General features: G+C 43.3%; 1 protein-coding gene and 1 non-coding gene across 2 annotated transcripts; both read right to left on the reverse strand.

Annotated features, from left to right (window-relative positions):
• Positions 1-1323: 1323 nt before the first annotated feature.
• Positions 1324-19173, reverse strand: LOC118782502 (myocardial zonula adherens protein-like). Its single transcript, XM_036535894.1, has 14 exons — positions 18962-19173; positions 16585-16668; positions 10360-10449; positions 9438-9590; positions 8666-8758; positions 8388-8501; positions 7034-7186; positions 5300-5425; positions 4752-4880; positions 4412-4506; positions 3799-3904; positions 3260-3343; positions 2645-2751; positions 1324-1986 (listed from the first exon to the last, which is right to left on the reverse strand). The coding sequence occupies exons 1-14, from the start codon at positions 19025-19027 to the stop codon at positions 1629-1631; spliced, it is 1758 nt and encodes a 585-aa protein (XP_036391787.1). The 5' UTR covers positions 19028-19173; the 3' UTR covers positions 1324-1628.
• Positions 15835-16032, reverse strand: LOC118782503. The gene has a single exon (XR_005005146.1). It is a non-coding gene; the product is annotated as a U2 spliceosomal RNA (small nuclear RNA).
• Positions 19174-20157: the final 984 nt, after the last annotated feature.

Below are 20157 nucleotides of genomic sequence, written 5' to 3' on the forward strand. Positions count from 1 at the left end.
GCTCAGCCAAATAAAAAGTCAACATAAATCACCTAGTCACCAAAATAGTGCAACATAAGTATAATATTGAGTCACTTTCAATCTGTGTAGCTTTTAACACAGGTTCAGCATCTCTTTAATGTTTATCACTTCAGTGTGTCAGTGTGTCAGTTTCATTTTGAAATGTAGTTAAAGAGTAACACTCACTACTTAAACAGTAGTGTTCTTGTCATTCAGAAGTTATGATTTAGTCATTCAGTTGGTTCATCTGGTTCATCAAGGGCATCATAACATACCTCAAAAGGTCTACTGGAATGTCAGTTTTATAACTCACATTTATATATATAGAGAGAGAGAGAGAGAGAGAAAATTGTGGTACAGTACAGACTGAAATGGGAGAAAATGCTCCATGCGCAATTTGCTTGCAGGGTTGAATTTGATGTTTGCACTCCCCGGTACCCACAATCCAGGCCCATCTGTTCCCTTGCCCCTAAAAGAGACCTGTGGGGCCATCTGGTGGTAACTAGAGACTTACTAAAGACTGAAGCCAAGTTGCAACAGTGGTTTTCATGAGTTTTCATGAGTTCATGATCAAATCTGCACAACGATCACACTACTGGGAAATGCCAAATCAAAACAGAATATCACCACAATGAAATATTTTTATTTTTTTTACCAACCACTTTAACGGTTGATCACAGCATCTTCACTTTTGCCTTCATGCATTATATGAAAGTCACATTAGCTTAATATATTTTTGGCTCAAATAAAGTAAAGCACAGGTGTATGAATACTTGTCTAATACTCTAGGCACTTGACAGAGATACGCTTTTTGTGTTTTTCAGAGCACCTGAATTTTGACACAATATTTTTAGGTATTTGCACATTCTCTGGTATGGCAGTGTATACAAAGATGTGTGCTGATGCTACTCATTCTGAGTGGATAGTTCATTATTAAAACATTATTATACATATTTCGATCGTCACCCCAAACCCCTCAGATATCAAAGTGTAACACAGAACCCTTCACTTCTGTACTGGGGCTGTCAGTAAGAAACTGACAGTTTCTGACATTAGAAAACTGTATAAATAAAAGGAACATATATATATATATATATATATTAAAACATAATGTAAATAATTTAAAAAAATAACTGAATAAAAATTTAATTTCAGTAACTACGTATATTTATCCTGAGTAAAAATAAGAGAAAATTGCCTTTTAGGGAAAATAAAATGAATCTGAATTACAAATATAAACCTTTGTTGTTCTAAGTTCAAACTCCATAACAGCATGAAACCCTATCACTACATTTTTTGTAAACAAAGACAACATAAGGCGCATCAAAATAAATCATATACAGTTCGAGACAATAATACCGTTATTTACATGTGTACATAAGCATACTGATTTCATTAGCCGTATATATTGTGCGAAGTGAGCTAAAAACATGTGTTTATCATTCAGATATGATCATTTCTTCACAATGAGAGATACATCTTGATTTGTCAACTGCCAGTGAGGCAAAGGAGTAATACTGTAATTGTGATGTCACAGATCATCATGCCAGAGATGTCTCATGCAACGTTTTACACATTAGGGAGATCAGAGCTGCCTTCCGGCGGCTGTAAGCCACAGTGGCAAGTGCCTAATTTCTCTCTGTTTTAATATTTGCGGCTATTTCCATGAGCTTCATGTACGGTGTGTAAAGATTTGGTGGACCGGACCGTGCCCTGTGGTTGGACTGGACCGAAGTGGACTGCACCAGGCTGGATTCTTCAGTGACGGAAAGGACCGGGCCAGACTGGGCTGGAGTTCTCCTGACGGTGGTACAATTCGTTGACCGCATCACCACTCTGCTCTGCTGGGTGTGTGTGGACTGCAGCAGGGAGCTGTACTGCTGGGGTGTGTATTTGAGCACGCTGGACTCCATTCTGCTGTGTACAGGAAGGCTCGACCTCACTCTAGCTGGGGCTGTGACTGCAGTCAGAGGCTGCTGTTCAGGCCTGGAGAAACAAACCAGGAAAAGATAGATATAATAATACTACTACCACTAATACTACTACTACTACTGCTACTAATACTATTAGTGCTACTACTACTACTGCTACAACTACCACTAATACTACTACCACTAATACTATTACTACTACTACCACTAATACTACTGCTACTAATACTATTACTGCTACTACTACTAATACTACTACTACCACTAATACTACTGATACTACTACTGCTACTACTACCACTAATACTACTACTACCACTAATATTACTACTACTAATACTATTACTACTACTGCTACTACTGCTAATACTACTTCTACTACTACTGCTACTACTACTGCTAATACTGCTGCTGCTACTGCTACTAATACTACTAATACAACTAATACTACTACTGCTACTACTGCTACTACTACTACTAATACTGCTGCTACTACTGCTGCTGCTACTACTACTACTAATAATAATAATAATAATAATAATGATTTTCAAATATGGGCTGATGTATATGGATCCCCTAAAGGGACATGATAAAAAATCCTTTTAAAAGAAATCACATGAGCATGTGAATGTGCGTCTGTGTATGTTTTTTCCACACTGTCCCTTTTGGAGCTCCACTAGATGTAGGTGGTATTTTTTTTTTTTGTCCTTTACCCCTGGGGCAGATCACAGCCCACTCCAACATCTCTGGTGGCAACTGGATTTCCTTGCACTTTCTGCTGAGACAGGAAATACTGCACCTTGTCCTCTAGCTCATTGTTCTAAGAAAAGAAGCAAAGTGATAGAGCCAATCACACTTCAGTCTGGAATATGATGGGAATGTCAAAAAATGCAATAAAAAATTATTCAAAAGAGGGATGAATTTGAACGTTTTCCATGGGACAGCTGTTCATTGGCATAAAAGAAGCTCTGCGTGCCTTTGGCACAGAATGTGTCAAAGACACAGAGTAGCAGTCATGCACACAGGTGCTGATGGGTTCTGCTTCACCTTGTGATTACTGTTTAACATGTATACCACGATGGGGCATGACATTAACTTTGTGTCTTCTGGAAAAAAGTCAAGCGCTGTATCTGAAAAACAACTGTTGTGAAATTCTTTAGTTGCACTTTACCAGGCAAACATCAAGGAAAATGGCCTTGAAAATGTAGATGTAACAGCTCTTGCAAAGGCCAACCCAATCTTTTCCGCTGGGTGTTTTTCCCCATCTTTTACTGATAGTCATTCTCTCTTTAAGTTCTGCACTGACTGATGCTCCTCTCTGGTCTTACCTCACACTCCACGATAGCAATTCTGTCCAGCAGCTCAGTGATAAACATGTCCTTCTGTGCCACTTTTTCCTTTAACGTTTCAACCTGGAAATTCACAATAAAAATGGCAAAAAAAAGATATGATGTGAATCCGAATTTTCTTGTCACTGCCTGTTCGTTGACATAATCTATACCACTTTACAATCAGGCTGAGCTGTTGTGAGAGTTCCTCATTTAGGAATGCATCTGTTAGTCCTACCATGATTTGAAGCTTGTGCATATTCCAGCTCACCATGTTCTATGAATATCAATGGGCCACAGATAAATGTGTACTTTAAGCTAAATATGCCATCTATATGCAAATAGTCCAGGGGTCTGTGGTATTGTGTGTCTGTGTGTCTGTATGTACTTACATAAAATACTCGGTGTGTGTGTGTGTGTGTGTGTGTATATCTGTGTATGTATCTGTGTATATATGTGTATCTGTGTGTGTGTGTATATATTTGCGCATGTGTGTGTCTATATGTGCGTGTGTGCGAGAGACAGAATGCTCTCCTCACCTCCTCGATCATGCCCTTCACCTTCCTCTGCTGAGTGAACACCATGTCGTTCAGGTGTTTGATTCTCTCCCGAAGCTCCGCAGCCTCGTCCTCCAGCCGCTGAGTCCTGCAGAGCAACAAGCATCCGAGCTAAAGGGTAGGAACTGCAGCCACCCTGTCTGCAGAAGCCTGGGCTTCACGGATAACAGTGTAAACTCACCCTTAGAGAAGCCAGGGGTGCAGCTTTACATTACATTACATGCATTTAGCAGATGCTCTTATCCAGAGAAACGTCCAGCATAATAGAAGAGAAGTGTATCCATTCAAGTTAAACGAGCAGCAGCGTCAGACCAGGCTAACAGACTCCCAGGCCAGTGAGTGTGAGTGCAACACTATTCAAGCCCTACCACAAGTTAACTTATGCAAACTGACTAGGCAACAGAAGCCAAGTATACTACGATACATCAGTCACTAGAACACAGAATCCAAAATACATCACATTACTACACGTAAAATAAGCATTAGATCCTGTAGAGTTAGCAGGTGTTAGGGGGCGGGGATCGAGGTGGAACCGCGTTTTAACCTCGGGAGTGAGGTGCGCTCTACAGGGAATCCTGACGCACCGATTCCATACCTCTTGGCTGTAGCTGCGTCCACGTGGTCCGTCTGCTCCAGTCTGCGCAGACGCAGCTCGCAATCCCTCAGCTTCTGCTCCAGCTGGCTCTTCTCCTGCAGAAATATGCACAGAAACTCACCGAGGGCAGATGAAATCCAGAAACACAGCCTGAAATGCTGAGGCATCCCAGATATTTCTTGCAACATCACATATTAGCGAGGTCAGTGCTGCCTTCTGGCAATTGTGATCACTCAAACATCTTGTCAACAGAGGCTCTCTAAATATTGATAAACGTGTAAATAAACAAAAACAATTTGATAAAATTGTCCCGGGGCATCACTGGACACCTGGGTCTTACCTGCCCCATGCAGGCCAGGAGACGTTCCACTTCACTGATCCTCTGGTCCCGTTCGGCAATCTTTGCCTCTGCTATCTTGGCATTCTTCTCTGCCTCCTCAATCTGCCTCACATAATCTGCAATTTGTGCCTGGGTTTGAGTCAGATAAGGCAGATAAAAAGGTACTGTTTTTAGATCAATGTTTTCTCTCGCTTCCTCATCACAGCTTGTAGCTCAGCTCTCTGAAGGTTGCAATGAAGCTACTCTGGATGTGAGAGGGTTGTCACTGTATTGAAAACTCCTCAGGGGTACAAAATATGTTTCAACTGCACTTTTACAAACCACCACCAGATGGGGCAAAATAAAAAGGTCTGTCAGTGATGCGCATAGCAAGAGGAACCAAACTAGTTTCTCCCCCAAAAGCAGTTCTGTACCTGAAACATATACATAAATTTGAAGCACTGAGGCTGGACATTTTTTCATGTCATGTTGAGGACTACATGGTTCAGGGATGAATGAACTGGCCCTGGATCAGTTGCGGTGAGCAGAAAGCACACGGGGAGACGTACCTGCAGAGCCTCCACCTCTTCCTCGTGTTTGCGTCTCTCCTCCTGTAGCCTTTCCTCGTACTGGCTCCGCAGCCTCAGGGTCAGCTCCTGCAGCTGCTTGGAGTGGGCCTCGTGACAGGATTCTACCTGCCCCACCAAACCACAACCACATAACACCAGCAATGAAGCAAAAATACCCTTTTACAGTGGTTAAGGAGCAGGACATGTGTGTGTGTGTGTGTGTGTGTGTGTGTGTGTGTGTGTGTGTGTGTGTGTGTGTGTGTCTGTATGTGTGTGTGTGTGTGTGTGTGTGTGTATGCATGTGTGTATGTGCGTGCTTGCATGCGTGTGTGCATGCATGCCTGTGTGCGTGTGTGTGTGCGTGTGTCTGTGTCTGAATGTGTCTGTGTGTGTAGTGGCAAAGTGAGCTTAGTGGTTAAGGAGCTGGACTTGTGACTGAAAGGTTGCCGGTTTGATTCCCCTCTGGGGCACTACTGCTGTACCCTTGGGCGAGGTACTTAACCCACATTTGCCTCAGTAAATATCCAGCTGTATAAATGGATAACATTGTAAAAACCTGTAATTGATGTAAGTTGCTCTGGGTAAGAGTGAATGCTAAATGCCGATAATGTAATGTAATGGTATACAAGACAATCAAGTTCTGGTGAAAGGACTGACAGACCAGTAATGCAGGTGATAGTGTTTGTGTGCACAATACTGCTTCATTGTGACAGTAGAAAACACAAGATCTGAATTTTAGACACGTAGGATATGTAGTGTCAATTTTACCCTGCAAAACTGATTTACTGAACATGCTGCGAGACTGATGTAATTAAGCGAATATTCTGCGCAAAGAAAATATGCCCCCAAACCTGTCATTCAGCCGCATGCAGGAGTGAGGGGGGCTGGCAGCAGTGGCAGAGTGATGAGATAGGGACAGACAGACAGACAGACAGTGAGGAGTGACGGGGGAAGGACAGAGGGAGGGAATGCAACTCAGACGCTCATTAATCAAAGCTGCCGTTAAATAAAATCAGCTCGTTCTTCCTCGGATGTAAAACTCTTTTCTCTGTGAGGGGCATGTGCGAGGTGGCTTACAGGTGTTTCTGTGATCACATGACACATGATACATGACCTCTGGCTATCATCATGATGCATTTTTTTTTAAGTCCAGAAAGTTATGGAATGCTCTGGAATGTTCCATTCTTGCACTTGGTGGAGTCAGTGCAGGCCAGGACTGGGGACTTCGGCTGAACAGTGTCTCTCTCTCTCTCTCACTGTTTCAGGTAATTGTAGTAGTGCTGAGTAGTGCTGTCCAAAGCTACTCTCATCTCTTATCTTTAATGGTCAATGTTCGTGTTTGTATAACATGACGGGCTTCTCCCCACTGCAATTTCCCATGTCCACTGTTTCAGCGGTTCTGTACTATCACAGATATTCCATGATGACCAGCTACTAAAATCCTCCTATCCTCCATCTAGGAGGTTCTGGTTCGTAACAGGAGGTGCCAATGATGTCTGTGTTCCTATGCTAACATTGGATGTTCTGCTTTAGACCACTCCCCCTTCAAGAATGTTCACAATGGGCCAGCGAATCAAAACGCTTTTAACTTGAGCAATGGCAGAAACAGAATTTTCAGTGTGAAGAGCACTGAGATGACAATCTTGTCAATATACAGGAAATCTGTGGCACGGTGGTGCAGATTCCTATACCCGGACTGTACCACGTGGGGGAGGGGGGGGTGGGGTGTAGTACCTGCTGCCTTAGTGTATTGTTCTCTGTCTGGGCAGCTGCCAGCTGTCGTTCCTTCTCTCTCAGGCTCTCCTCGGCTCGCTCATAGGAAGCGCGGAGACTCTTCAGCTCCTCACGAGCCTGCACGCGGTCCGAGCACGACTCCAGCAGTGACTTCTGCAACACCAGCACCACCACACACACAATGCAGCACTGCGTCGCAGGGAGCAGACTCTTCACATCTCAATGAATGGATACCCAGTAAAAACAAAGCCACACCCCTTACTACTTCAGACTATCAAAACGTAATCTCGAAAACACGAGAAGTGCAATAATGAGAGTTGTCCGATCAGCCCTGAGCTCCCCGTTCTTACTTACAAAGGGGATTTTGTTTACGACAATCACATCTGTCCAGGACAATCTGAGTGTTAAGAGTGTTAGGTAGCTTCTGAACGAATGAATAAAGTTGATGTTTATGTTATCAACAACATTTTCTTTCACTTGATTGAGGAATGTCCTCAATTCATAAATTCATCAAACATGGAACAAACCACGTTTGAAAATACTGCGTTTATATGCAGTCATTTATAAAATACTCCCTCATTTCACTGTCTCATTAATAACTGCCACAGTGCAGGTGCCCTTCTGGTTTTTAAGGTGCCTTTCTTGGTTCATAATCATTTCCCCTCTCTTTTCAGGAAGCTCGTGTTGGTTTCATAGAATTGCATACAGTATGAAAGACAGAAAACCCAGAATTACACTTTTATTTCTGCATCTCAGAAAGGTAGACTTCCTGTACTGTGGAAATCTTCCTTTTCTTTCTTATCTTCACTGGTATGCAGGCACGTCTCTAAAGTGCACTTGTTTTTCCAAAATTGTTTATGTGCCATTTGCTTAAGGTAGTTAGCAGCAGATGTAAAATTTGAATGTATTCAAATACTTAAATGGCTTTTTTACTTATAATACATAAATGTATTTTAATGACATATTACATGTTGGCAGCCCAAAATCATTATATATAGATACATATAAATTGTTTTAGAAATATTCAAATTGTTTTAGAAGGAATTTTATATTGTGAAATTATTTATTACATATTACAAAATATAAGCACAAACATACACACTAGTGTACCTATGGGAGTATCAATTATTTATTTCTTGTGTAATATATGGTGTGTATTTTTATACATTAGTGTTGAATTTCTAGAATATCTTGTCATATAACAATGTTATCAATGTTAACAATGCTATCTAGTGGCCAATAGTGATTGAATCTCATTTTCATTGTGATAAAAGGCTGCAGGGATCTGAATGCATGTCGATGAGAGTTTGGGGCAGCCTGGGACAGGTGTGTATCAGTGTCATTCATCATGTACCTGCAGGTCGATGTTGGCAGATATGAGGGAGCTGTTCATTTGGTCAAAGCTCTCCATCCCTGTGGTCCGTGACCTCACCTCCGCTTCCAAGCTCCGCCTCTGAGCCTGGGCTGACTGAGAATAGAGAGAGAGAGAGAGAGAGAGAGAGAGAGAGACCCTCTGACATCACAATGGAATAGAATCTCCTTTCAGCTGTCAATTATGTCCTTGTGAGTTTGTTTACTCGAAGCATGCCATCTTCGCCTGCCTGTATAACATTCTCATAACTGTATTCTCACCATTATGTCTCGTGACAGCCTCTGCACAGACTGCTGCATGCTGCCAAACTGGCCGTACATCCTCTCCCTCACTTTCTCCAGGGATTCTCGCACCTGCAGGGAAGAGAGAGAGAGTCTTTTCATTGGTACCTCATTCCCTGGTAAATAGACATGGAGCAATATATTATAATATATTATATATATTTTTTTATATTTATATTTATATTTATATTTTAGATATATATTTTATATATATATTTTTTATATTATATTTTTTAAAAATATATTATAATATAATATATTTTAAGTGTCTCTGACAATTTCTAAGAATTCTCTCGCCAAGAACAGTTATATCCCATATCCTGACGTCCATTCAAATGGCTGAATCCCCTTACGACAACGTAATTGTCGAGTCATTGTAACCTCCTGTGTTGCACACAGGGTCTCAGTGCTCCTGCTGATTTGCCCAGTTGGGAGAGAGCTGGTGTGGCAGAGCTGAAGTGAGTAACTTGTGTGAGTTCTGCATAAAACCTGTGGGATGGCAGGTAGCAGGTAGCTGAGCAGTTGTAGCGGTTACGTCACTCCCTGATACCTGGTTAACTAGCGTTGTTGCTAACAGGCTAGGGGCAATTTGCCTCTAGCTCAGCTGGCAACGATGCTGGCCGTAAGGGGTTGGCAGTGAGCAGTGAGAACCCAGGTTCGAAACTCACCCACTCGCTGACCCACGTAACATCTAGTTAAATACACAGCGCAGTATACACCCATAACACTGGCATAAGGTTCCCCCACTCACCTCTTTGATGTACCTCATCTCGTCCCTCAGGTGATTGACAGACCACTGGCATGCCATCACTTCCTGCTGGCTGTCTGCACCAGTCCTCTGCACCACGCCGTACACCTTGGGCCCGGTCTGCAACGACTGGTCCCCTGCCCCATTTGTGAGGTGCTGGGGGAGACAGGGTTGCCCTTGTCAGGTTTAACGTATGTGTGTGTGTGTGTGTGTGTGATGGTGTGCGCGTGTGCGTGTGTGTGTGTATGTGTGTGTGTGTGTGTGAGTGCGTGCACGCGTGAGTGTGCGCGCGCACGTGCATGCATGTGTGTGCGTGTGTGAGTTTGTAACAGAGTGTGAGAGAGTGTGAATATGTGTGTGTGTGTGTGTATGAGTTTGTAACAGAGTGAGAGAGTGTGTGACAGTGTGTGTACACAAGGCATTTCCAACATTGCTGAGCGCTTGAAACTGGAGGTTGGGAAACGACAACAGCTAAAAAGGTGTCCGGAATGCAGTAGTGGAGTCAGGTTTCTGCAACCTGGTATGAGAGCACTCACTGTGATATGGAGATTGCATCCCTGCAATCCTGGCTGTGTGAATTCATGCAGAGAGAGTTACCATGTGCTGTATGAGTCTACAGCACTAAGCAAGAGACGATATGAAAGCTTATTAAAGGTTGGGCAGTTTGTGCTCATTTCGCAACAGAAAGTTTATACTTTTTCTGTCTGAGGGACCACAAAATCTGACACCTTGAAGGAGAAGCTTCACGTCGCCAGAACAGTTTACATAACAAGCATGTGTAAATGAGATAACCCTGCCCTTACATGGTCAGAGGTCAAAACCTGTTTGGAACAGCATTCTGGGGGTTATGGCTGGATATGGCTGACACATGAATGTCTGTAGAACACGTTCCAAGAGAAGGCGTGGCATCAGTGACCACTCCTACCTGCACCGGTGGCTCCACCCTTGCTGGCCTCTCTGATTGGATGTAGCCATTCCTCCTCCTTCTGGAGCTGTTGAACGCTTTGTCCACCTGCTGTGGAACATTACATTACATTATTGTCATTTAGCATATGCTTTTATTCAGAATGACTGACATAGGTTTAAGCCACATATTATGAAGTGTATTTTACCAAATAAATAGTTTTACAATATACTCTCTTAAATATGATTACATACATGCAGTATATATATCTGCTAATATATTTACATAGAGATGCAAGCATATGATACAATTGTGGGTTAAGTACATTGACAAAGGGTACAGCAGCAGTGCTCCAGCAGGGAATTGAACCAGCAACCTTTAAGTTACAAGTCCTGCTCTTTAACCACTATGTTACACTGCAGCCTCACATATATGACAGAGGCAATAACTGGCACATTTCAGAATTTACCCAGTATGATTTCACGTTCATCAAAATAAACTCCTTTAATTTTTTTTTTTTTTTTTTGTATTCTAATATCAAATTACATTTTCATAAGGGTACTACTTTTCTAAAGTAGTATACTTTAAAAATAGCAATATGCCTCAAGTATATCAGATCTAATCTTTTGTGACTTAAATGTGTGTTCCTAAATGGGAGGGTATGGGAGTTATGATCTGTTTCTTTATGACTGTGAAGTTTATGCTTGTTCTGAAAAGATGGTAAAACACACAAACAATTAACGTGTTTGGATTGTGGATTTTTGATGGTGGCTGCTGTGTTTCTTTACTGAGTCCATCAATAGGCAACATAGAGAAGATAGAGGAGACACTGATGCTGTTTATCTCACAGCCTCCAGAGAAGACGGACATAGTCCACGATCATGTTTCACCTCCAGGGAAATACATTTTCATAATTCAAAAGCTTCCCCCATAAAAACATTAACCCCAAAAGACAGACTTCATTTACTTGTGAGGATGGTGTTAATGCGTCTTTTTTGCATAGCAAAGGAAAACTTGGAAACATGCTGTGCAAGTTGACCAAGCAGGTCACCAATGAGAAAGAGGCTCTTCTATTGCATACCCTCCACAGGTCTCAGCATCACATACAGAGCTGCAAATCACCACTTAGATAACGCTTTTATTCATGAGACACTTTGTTGTTAGCCAGCCCTTCGTGGGAACTGAAGCTGGGGTGCCATTCTCATAGGCCTCTATCTGATGGTGCAACAGGCAGTCACTGCAGGTGTTCGCCGCACACACAGTCTGGAGTTGCTGATTGGACGCTCTCTATTGGAGGATAGTGTTACAAGACATGCCCTTTTAATTTGGGGATCACCACCTGTGTCATTGTCACAGATGTAATAGAATCTGCTTGTCCCGAACCTAAGACGGCAGTGATCTCTCTTCCCCCTGTCTTCTCTTCTCCGTGTCCCTCTCTCAGCTATCTCACACTCCCCGCCTGGTTTTTCCTGTTCCCTTGTCCTTGTAAAAACAAAGTCCTTCTTGTTTCTTGTTCTCTGCTACGCACACCAGGGCCTCTGAGCATCTGTGCAAAATGCAGCTCCAAGATTACCTCACATCCACACATGAGCACAGGCGGGGAAAATTCTGCCTCTTATTGACCAGTCAATGTCCCTGCTGAACTATAATATAAACCTCACTGCCTGAAATATGAAAAAGTTGCAGGTCACAGATGGAGGAGGAGGCCTTTACTTCTATTGAGTTAGCCATAGCAGGGTCTTCAGCCCTTATCTGCACCGAAAGCATGTTAACACGTGATAATTCATTCATTACTCATGGACCCCAATATCCTGAGGACTGCAGGAATTACCTTTGCAGAAGTGCACCTGCCACGGGTTCTCTGTAAGGCGTGGTGCAGGTTAGCACCACGGATAGGGAGGGGACTAAGGGCAGTTGAAACATTCTGCATGCTGTTTACAGACCATAGTGATGTAACAATTAATGTAATGTTCCATGCACCCCAGCAGTTCCAGGTAGCATGTGCCTTCTCAGCTCTGAGTGAGAACAGGTGACATCACAATAAGGTAGCTGGCCCTGACGGAGACTCTATCTCGACTGGCTGAGTGGGCCTGTCTCCCAAGCCTGTGACTCTGTCCAACAAAGTGTCACAGGAAAACAGCGTGACCAGTAGAATCTGGCTAATAGGCTATTAGCTTGCCATGCTTGATTAAATAAAACTCAACGATGCACAATGTAATGACCAGGAAATACTTTCCTTTTGAAAACCTGACATTGAAATCACAATGAAACTCAAATAGTCGGCAAATGTTATCACTGACCAGCTATGCAAGTATCTCATCATGCTACAAATGTAGTCACGATATGTATATCAGAATTATGGGATTTCTCGATTTCTAATGTCTAACACCAGGTCACACACCTGGCTCTTCCATCTGGAAATATATGCAAGCAATCCCAGAGGAAGATGCATGTAATTGGCTGAAAATTAACAAGTTGTGCTGACCAACAGCCAATCATTACATTATGTGACATTATATGCACCAGTCAGGGCATGAATTGCCACACCATCAGTAAAAACACCACAGTCATTACAGACCACCATATTCACAAATAAGATAATGACCATTGAGGCCCTGTCCACACACACCTTTCACCTGTGAGGACTACTCTGTACACTGTCTGCTACCGAAGCTGCTCAGAGTACCCCATCAGTATGCAAACTGTGAAGACTGGCTATAAGAGCTTCTGACAGCTATACTACTACTGAGAGTTTGGATCAATTCCATTTTAGGTCAGTAAATTCAGGAAATAAACTGAAATTTAACTAATTAACTGAAATTTTTTTTACAGAAAATGAGAGGCAATTTTCAAGTCATGGAGTGAATTTTAATTCATTTCCCAAATTAAAATGGAACTGTCCCCCAACTCTAATCTAAAATGCTTGTTTGCCTAACCGAAGCTCCCTAAAAGTTAACCAAGTATAAATAGCACTACTCTGTTTGTCTGTATCTCAGTTCCACCCACTTATGCCCATTGCAGAAACAAACACAGCTTTCAGAAACATCGTCAGAATTACAGGACCTTTGTTATAATGGGAGCCCATTGCACAACAGGTAAAGATAAGATACTGTAAAGCTCTCTGGCCAGACCTTCAGGTTTCAGTGTCTGCACCCAGAAGCTCTGGAATGCTGCTCCTCAAATAAATGACATATAAATTATGCTCCAGATTTAGCACATGGGGAGGCTGGTATGTCAGTAGATAAGGAAACAGCCCCGCCGACAGCCTCTGTAGAGGAGCAGAGCTAGCTCTCATCCGAGGGCATGGCGCCGCCTGGTTTTGGGGGTGGGGACAGGCGGGGTTTTCTGGAAAAGGGCGCAGTCACTACGCCACGGTAGCAGGGCACGTGGCCAAAGGGATAGAGAACTGCTGTCATACCCTTGAGCAAGAACTTTTACTGCTTGACATGAATTGAATCAGGTTATCCACCCGTGTGAATGGATTACACGTAAGTCGCTTTGAATAAGATCATCTGCTGAGGATGTAAATAATGCAGTGGAAAGAGTAAAGGTAAAAAGTAAAGGGGCATGGGGTTGGTTATCAGGGGCTGGGTGGGGGTGCAGGAGTTAAGGCTGGATAACAGGGGTAGGAGTGGTGCACATGGGTTAAAGATCTCCGGCCCCACGACATTTTAGATCAGGCAATAAATTATTACTAGCGTATACGGGCTCTGATATTACCAGACGCAATTTTATTAAAAACAATCACTGACGTGGTGTTTTTTTGTATGAGTTTTAACCAATGTACGGTTTTAACCGTACTGGTGTGAGAACACTGTTCTTATCCAATCAGCAACTAGTTTCAACTTTCCGTGAGGCGGTGCCAAGAAGTATTTGCGGGGAGTGTATCAATTGATTACTGCACAAATGGGCTAGCATGCATTCAAACAGATGGAGCATGGAAGCGAATGCGTATGTTGTCACAAATTGAACGAGCCCGGGAGCTGCTTTGCACCGTGTGTTCTAAAAAAAATACAGCATGGGACAAGCGGCAAAAGGCATGATACAGATCCCTCACACAAAGCAGCTGTTCGGGCTCTTCATTATACGTCAACACTGCCGGGAGCTGTGGCCACTGTAACTGCTGCCGCTTCATCCATCCAAGACCGCGTGTGCAATCATAAAGTCTGCATCTATAGCGGAACATGACCTGTCTTTCAGGATAGCACCAGCTTTAGTTGTCCTGTGCAAAACATCACAGGACAGAACTGCACTCTCCAAACTTAGCGTGTCAAATAGCCTACACAGGCCAGCTACCTATCCACTCACGACATTGCCCTGTTCCATTAGGCCAGCATTTCGCAAACCTCTCCTGGAGTACCACTTGTCCTGCATGTTTTAGATCTCTCCCTGGTCCAACACAGCTGATTCAAATGATCAACTCGTTATCAACTCCTGAAGCTGCTTAATAACAAACTGATCATTTGAATCAGCTGTGTTAGAGCAGGGAGAGATCTAAAACATGCAGGACAAGTGGTGCTGCATTAGGCAATGTTTAGCACAGAAGCTGTCAAAACATGTTTTCACAGAATGTTGAGGAGTCCACAAACCGCAACATGGACAGAATTCTCAATATCTTGATCTGAATCTATGATGATGACTTGGACAAAGTTGTAACACAACATCTTGCTATTTGGCCAACTTTTATTGAAGTTGCACCATTCATTAATTCATTAATTCACTATTCATTAATAGCATTTAAGAAAAAAGGAAGCACTTTTAATTTGAGCACGGTAATACAAAATTGTATTCATTTTTTTTTTTACAATTTTGAATAAAGGCTGTTGTGGTAACGCTAAATGTACGTGTGTCGCATTTTGTCCTCATCCCCCCTTAAAAAAGAAAAAAATTCAGGCTCAGAAAAATTTGTTGCTTTAAGCCCTGGGTGCACAAAGGAAATTTTGGGTTCTGGCAGCCAGGTAAGGGGTAGTTTTGGGGGTGAAAGGATAAAGTTTGGGGTACAGTGGGTAGGTAAGGGGTAGTTTTACAGTTAAAGGGTAAAGGTTGGATTGCGGAGGCTGGATGAGAGATGGGTCTGCAGCAAAGGGGTAAAGGTTAAGGGTTAAAGAATAAAGGCTGAGGTACAGGCGGAGGGTAGGCAGTGGTTTTGGGGTGAAAGGATAAAAGTAGGGTAACAGGGCATGAGTAAGAAGTAGCTTTGGGGAGATCGGGTAAAGGTTGGGGTACGGTTTTTAGGTAAGGGGAAGTTTTGGGGGTGAAAGGATAGTTGTTGCATTACAGTAGCTAGCTAAGGGGCAGTTTCATGACGAAAGGATAAATGTTGGGACACAGTGGCTAGCTAAGGGGTAGTTTATGGTGAAAGGACACAGGTTGGGGTACAGTGGCTAGCTAAGGGTTTATTTCGGGGTAAAATTAGATTAGATTAGATTAGATTAGATTCAATTTTATTGTCAGCGTGCAGCATACAGGTACAGAGCCAATGAAATATAGTTGAGGAGGAGGTGCACCGTTCCCGGATGCACTGCAATACCGCGTGGATGGTCGGAGTGGACGGAGCGAGCCCCTCTTCCGACTCCCTGTCCCAAAAATCCGTTCAATATAAGGTACTATAAGGTAATATAAGGGACGTATCAGATATTAAACGGACAAGAACAGATACTACACCTGATCTTAGCCAAAAGGCCGAGAAGCAATGGATAAAAACTGGGGTATGGTTAGGTAAAGGGTAGTTTTGGGGGTGAGAGGGTAAAGGCTGGCTTACAGATGGTAGGTGGTATAGGGAGAGGGTAAGAGGGTGAAGGCAGGCTTACAGAGGGTAGGTGGTATAGGGAGAGGGTGAGAGGGTGAAGGCTGGCTTACAGAGGGTAGGTGGTATAGGGAGAGGGTGAGAGGGTGAAGGCTGGCTTACAGAGGGTAGGTGGTATAGGGAGAGGGTGAGAGGGTAAAGGGTAGTTTTGGGGGTGAGTGGGTAATGGCTGGGTTACAGAGGGTAGGTGGTATAGGGAGCGGGTGAGAGGGTAATGGCTGGCTTACAGAGGGTAGGTGGTATAGGGAGAGGGTGAGAGGGTGAAGGCTGGGTTACAGAGGGTAGGTGGTATACGGAGAGGGTGAGAGGGTGAAGGCTGGCTTACAGAGGGTAGGTGGTATAGGGAGAGGGTGAGAGGGTAAAGGGTGGCTTACAGAGGCTGGGAGAGGGACAGGGACAGCTCTGTGTCAGGGAGGTGAGATGAATGTGGTGAGACTCACCGTGTCTGCGCTGGATCCCCTGGTCCCATCCTGTCCTGGGGAGTCATTGGAGTGCAGGGTCAACCTGAGACGCCGAATCCTTCTCTGGACACATGCACAGACACACACATTACATTATTATTACATTTTAGGCATTTAGCAGAAGCTCTAATCCAGAGTGATTTACATCGGTTACAGTGTTTTGATAATGTTAACCATTTATTCAGCTGGATATTTACTGAGACAACTGTGGGTTAAGTACCTTGCCCAAGGGTACAACAGCCGTGTTCCAGTGGGGTATCGAACTGGCAACCTTTCGGTTACAAGTCCAGCTCCTTAACCACTAAGCTCACTCTGCCACAATTATGGGCACCACTAGTAAAAATAAACTTATCTTTACTTGTACCATTCATGATGAATTTAAATTTGATTTGTACAAAACCTAGGTGAAAGGTCTATGCTTTCTTTTCATATTATCTTTTCATAAGCAAGTACATAACAAAACTGTGGGCAAAACAACATTGCTGCAAAGACCCAATCAAACTGATTTCAGGCATAGATAGTCCTTAAAAAAGGAAACTTGAACTAGAGCTGCTAGAATCAGCACTGTGCTTTTGGCAAAAAAAGTAAGAAGAAAACTGTCAATGTTTTTGTTCTGGAGTGTGAATCTCCTCAGCTTTTTAGAAACCTTTTTTGATGGGTCCTCATCCTCAAACACAAAGGCGTGGCAGTCTCTATCTCTATCAGTCTTAAGAAAAAGGAATCCTCAGTGATTAAAATGTCAAATGCATGTATTAGTTTGGTTCTGTATTCTGTCAGAAAACAGTGTGTTAAAACAGGGAGCATATTTTGTGGTACACGTTTGACGCCTGTGTCCACACAGCTACACAATCACTGGTGATGTAATCGGTGGTTTCTTTCATGACTGTTTCTGTTTTTAAATGACCAAAGTCCAAAACTGCTTTCTAACACAGTGTGTGGTCAAAATAGTTCAATGTTGCATAAGAATATGTTTTCTGAAACTTGACAGGTGACAGAGTATGCCAGTTTTACACAGCACCTACATATTCTCCAATATGCAGAAAATTCACATAACCATTCACCCGTGTACAAACAATAAGGAATGTGCCATCAGTTAAAGAGCTGCCGATTTCCATATTTACTGAATCAGTAATTAAATATGCTGTAACTAACCAGACTGGATATGCAAAACCTTTGCACAGTGGGTGGTACTGTCATGGTAATCTTCTGAAAACAGCACCAGAATAATTCATTCAATCAATCAATCAATCAATCAATCAATTTATTTAACACACATAAATTTGATTAGGTCATGGTGGCAATATTGTTAAATAACCTCAAATGCAAGTCACGCTTGAACTCAAGGCATTTGTCCAAACATGAATTAAGTGAATCCTTCAACACTGTCAAAAACATGTGACTTGGATCGGACTAAATATAACTTTATGCCATAACTACTATGTCTTCAACAGAGTATCTCGCCACCCTTGCTAACTGCCTGCTCAACAAAGCAGGCAGTTAGCAATGGAACTAATTTTAGGTCCTGACACCTTAGCACAGCACACAAAGGAAAACCATCATGCTGTAACTACAAATCAACAGAGTGCCATTGTCATTAGTGGGAGACCTGATAGTTTGAAAACACACTTCAGTTGCTTTTAAGTGTTAGTCTGTCTCAGATTAGAATGCAAGCCCACCTTGAGCTCAAAGTGCCTAGGGGGGGGGGATCTCCATAACTTCTACAATGAATTAATTTTATTTGCAGTTCTGTCAAAATAAAGTTAAATTGCCCAAACAGACTGTTGAGAGCATGTATATGAGTCTGTGGTAATTATAGAAGTTGAATCTTTCATTTCTTTGATGACTTTTATGGGATATAAAAAAATGTACAAAAAAAAACTCCCCACACTCATTTGGGAGTAGACGCATCCTCACATCAGCTCATTAGCCATGAAAGTGTCTTTTAATAGTGGTTTAATGTAGCGGTTGGCTCGGCACAGGCTACTGATAAAACAAACATGACAATCCTTCCCCTCCAGCCTCACAGCTCTCATTGCCACCTCTGCGAGATAAACACATCGCAGTGCATAACTTCCAATTATACCACTCCGCCGTTACGGAAAAATAAAACAGTGATTAGCAGTGATGTGGACAAGCTATTAAAATGTAGCCACGAGCACGCAGACTTGCGAGACAGTCTGAGGGGAACGAGGGGGAAGGAGGGAGGGAGAGACAGGAAAAGAGAAACAAACAAACCCGCAAGTGAACGCAAAGTTATCAGGCGGCGCTGAAATGACAGTCAACAAGGTGCACATGCTTCCCAGGTTAGGGGGGGGGGACTGTGTCTGTTTTCAGAATGGCAGGGGTGTCCTCTTACCTCGCTGTTCAGGTCCTGGGTGTCTGCGGTCGTGGTGATGGTAGCCCTGGAGCCGTACCTCTGCATGTCTCTCCCGACAATGTGACAGAGTCCTGCACTGATCCTTCACACTCCTCAGAGAATAAATGCACTCTGCTGACACCTACACCCTGCCTCACACTCCACGAGGGAGGGAGAGAGAGAGAGACAGACAGAGAGATGGAGAGGTAGGAGAGAGAGAGGGGGAGAGAGAGAGAGACAGAGGGAGGGGGGAGAAAGTTCCACCCTGATGGTCAAACGCTAGAATTCCTTTCCCCCAGTTGATAAGAGACAGAACAGCGTGGCCTTGGTATTCCAGCGGAACAGAGCACTGTCCGGGACTCTCTAGGGGTATACAGTGACACTGTCCTAGAGCGGCCACACCTGGCCTGGGAGAGCTGTCAGTCACCTGGCAACCACAGTGCATCTCTGGGCCGGGCCCCTCATCAGACCTGTCGGGCCACATTTCACCCGTATTTCACCTCACCCACCAGCGACACCCACCAAACCAGACCCGCCGTCTCTGGGCGGGTCAGTCACATGGGTGGAGCTCTCCTTTTTTTTCTAGCAACTGGCTGAAAGAGGGGGAAACACATTTAGCTGCAGGAAGGGCACACAGAATCAAAATCAAGGGAGGCTAATCAAATGTACAAAGTACAGAGAGAGAGAGAGAGAGAGAGAGAGATACACATGCTGACCTTCTGATGAGGATTTTATGAGTCCAGAACTAAACTACTAACTAAACTACTTCACATACTGTATAGTTAAATGTGTTATTGTGGAGTGTAATTAGTGTGTGTCTTTTCTCTGAATTTCCACTATGCTCAGCTGCAGCAGAAAGTCTGATTAAGTATCAGAAAAGATGATGGTTTTGCCCTCTACTCAGCAGAACGCAGAGTCCCTGCTGTTTGGACCCTCACTGTCCCCACACTAGAGAACAGCTATCACAGCACAAGTACAGTCCGATGCGTAGTTATGACTCGAATCACCCCTTGAATTGGGCTTGTCTGAGACCTGACGCAGAGGCTCAGCATCTGACTGCAGATTCAGTGTTTTCCGGCTGTCAGTCAAAGGAAGAAAAAAACAGCGATGTTATATTCTAAAGTGGATGACAATCAGGATGTACAATCAGACAGGAGGGAAGAAGTGGCAGCAATGGGGAGAGAGAACTGGGGAAG

This window comes from Megalops cyprinoides, chromosome 8 (genome assembly GCF_013368585.1).
Source record: "Megalops cyprinoides isolate fMegCyp1 chromosome 8, fMegCyp1.pri, whole genome shotgun sequence".
In the NCBI taxonomy this organism is placed as follows: Eukaryota; Metazoa; Chordata; class Actinopteri; order Elopiformes; family Megalopidae; genus Megalops; species Megalops cyprinoides.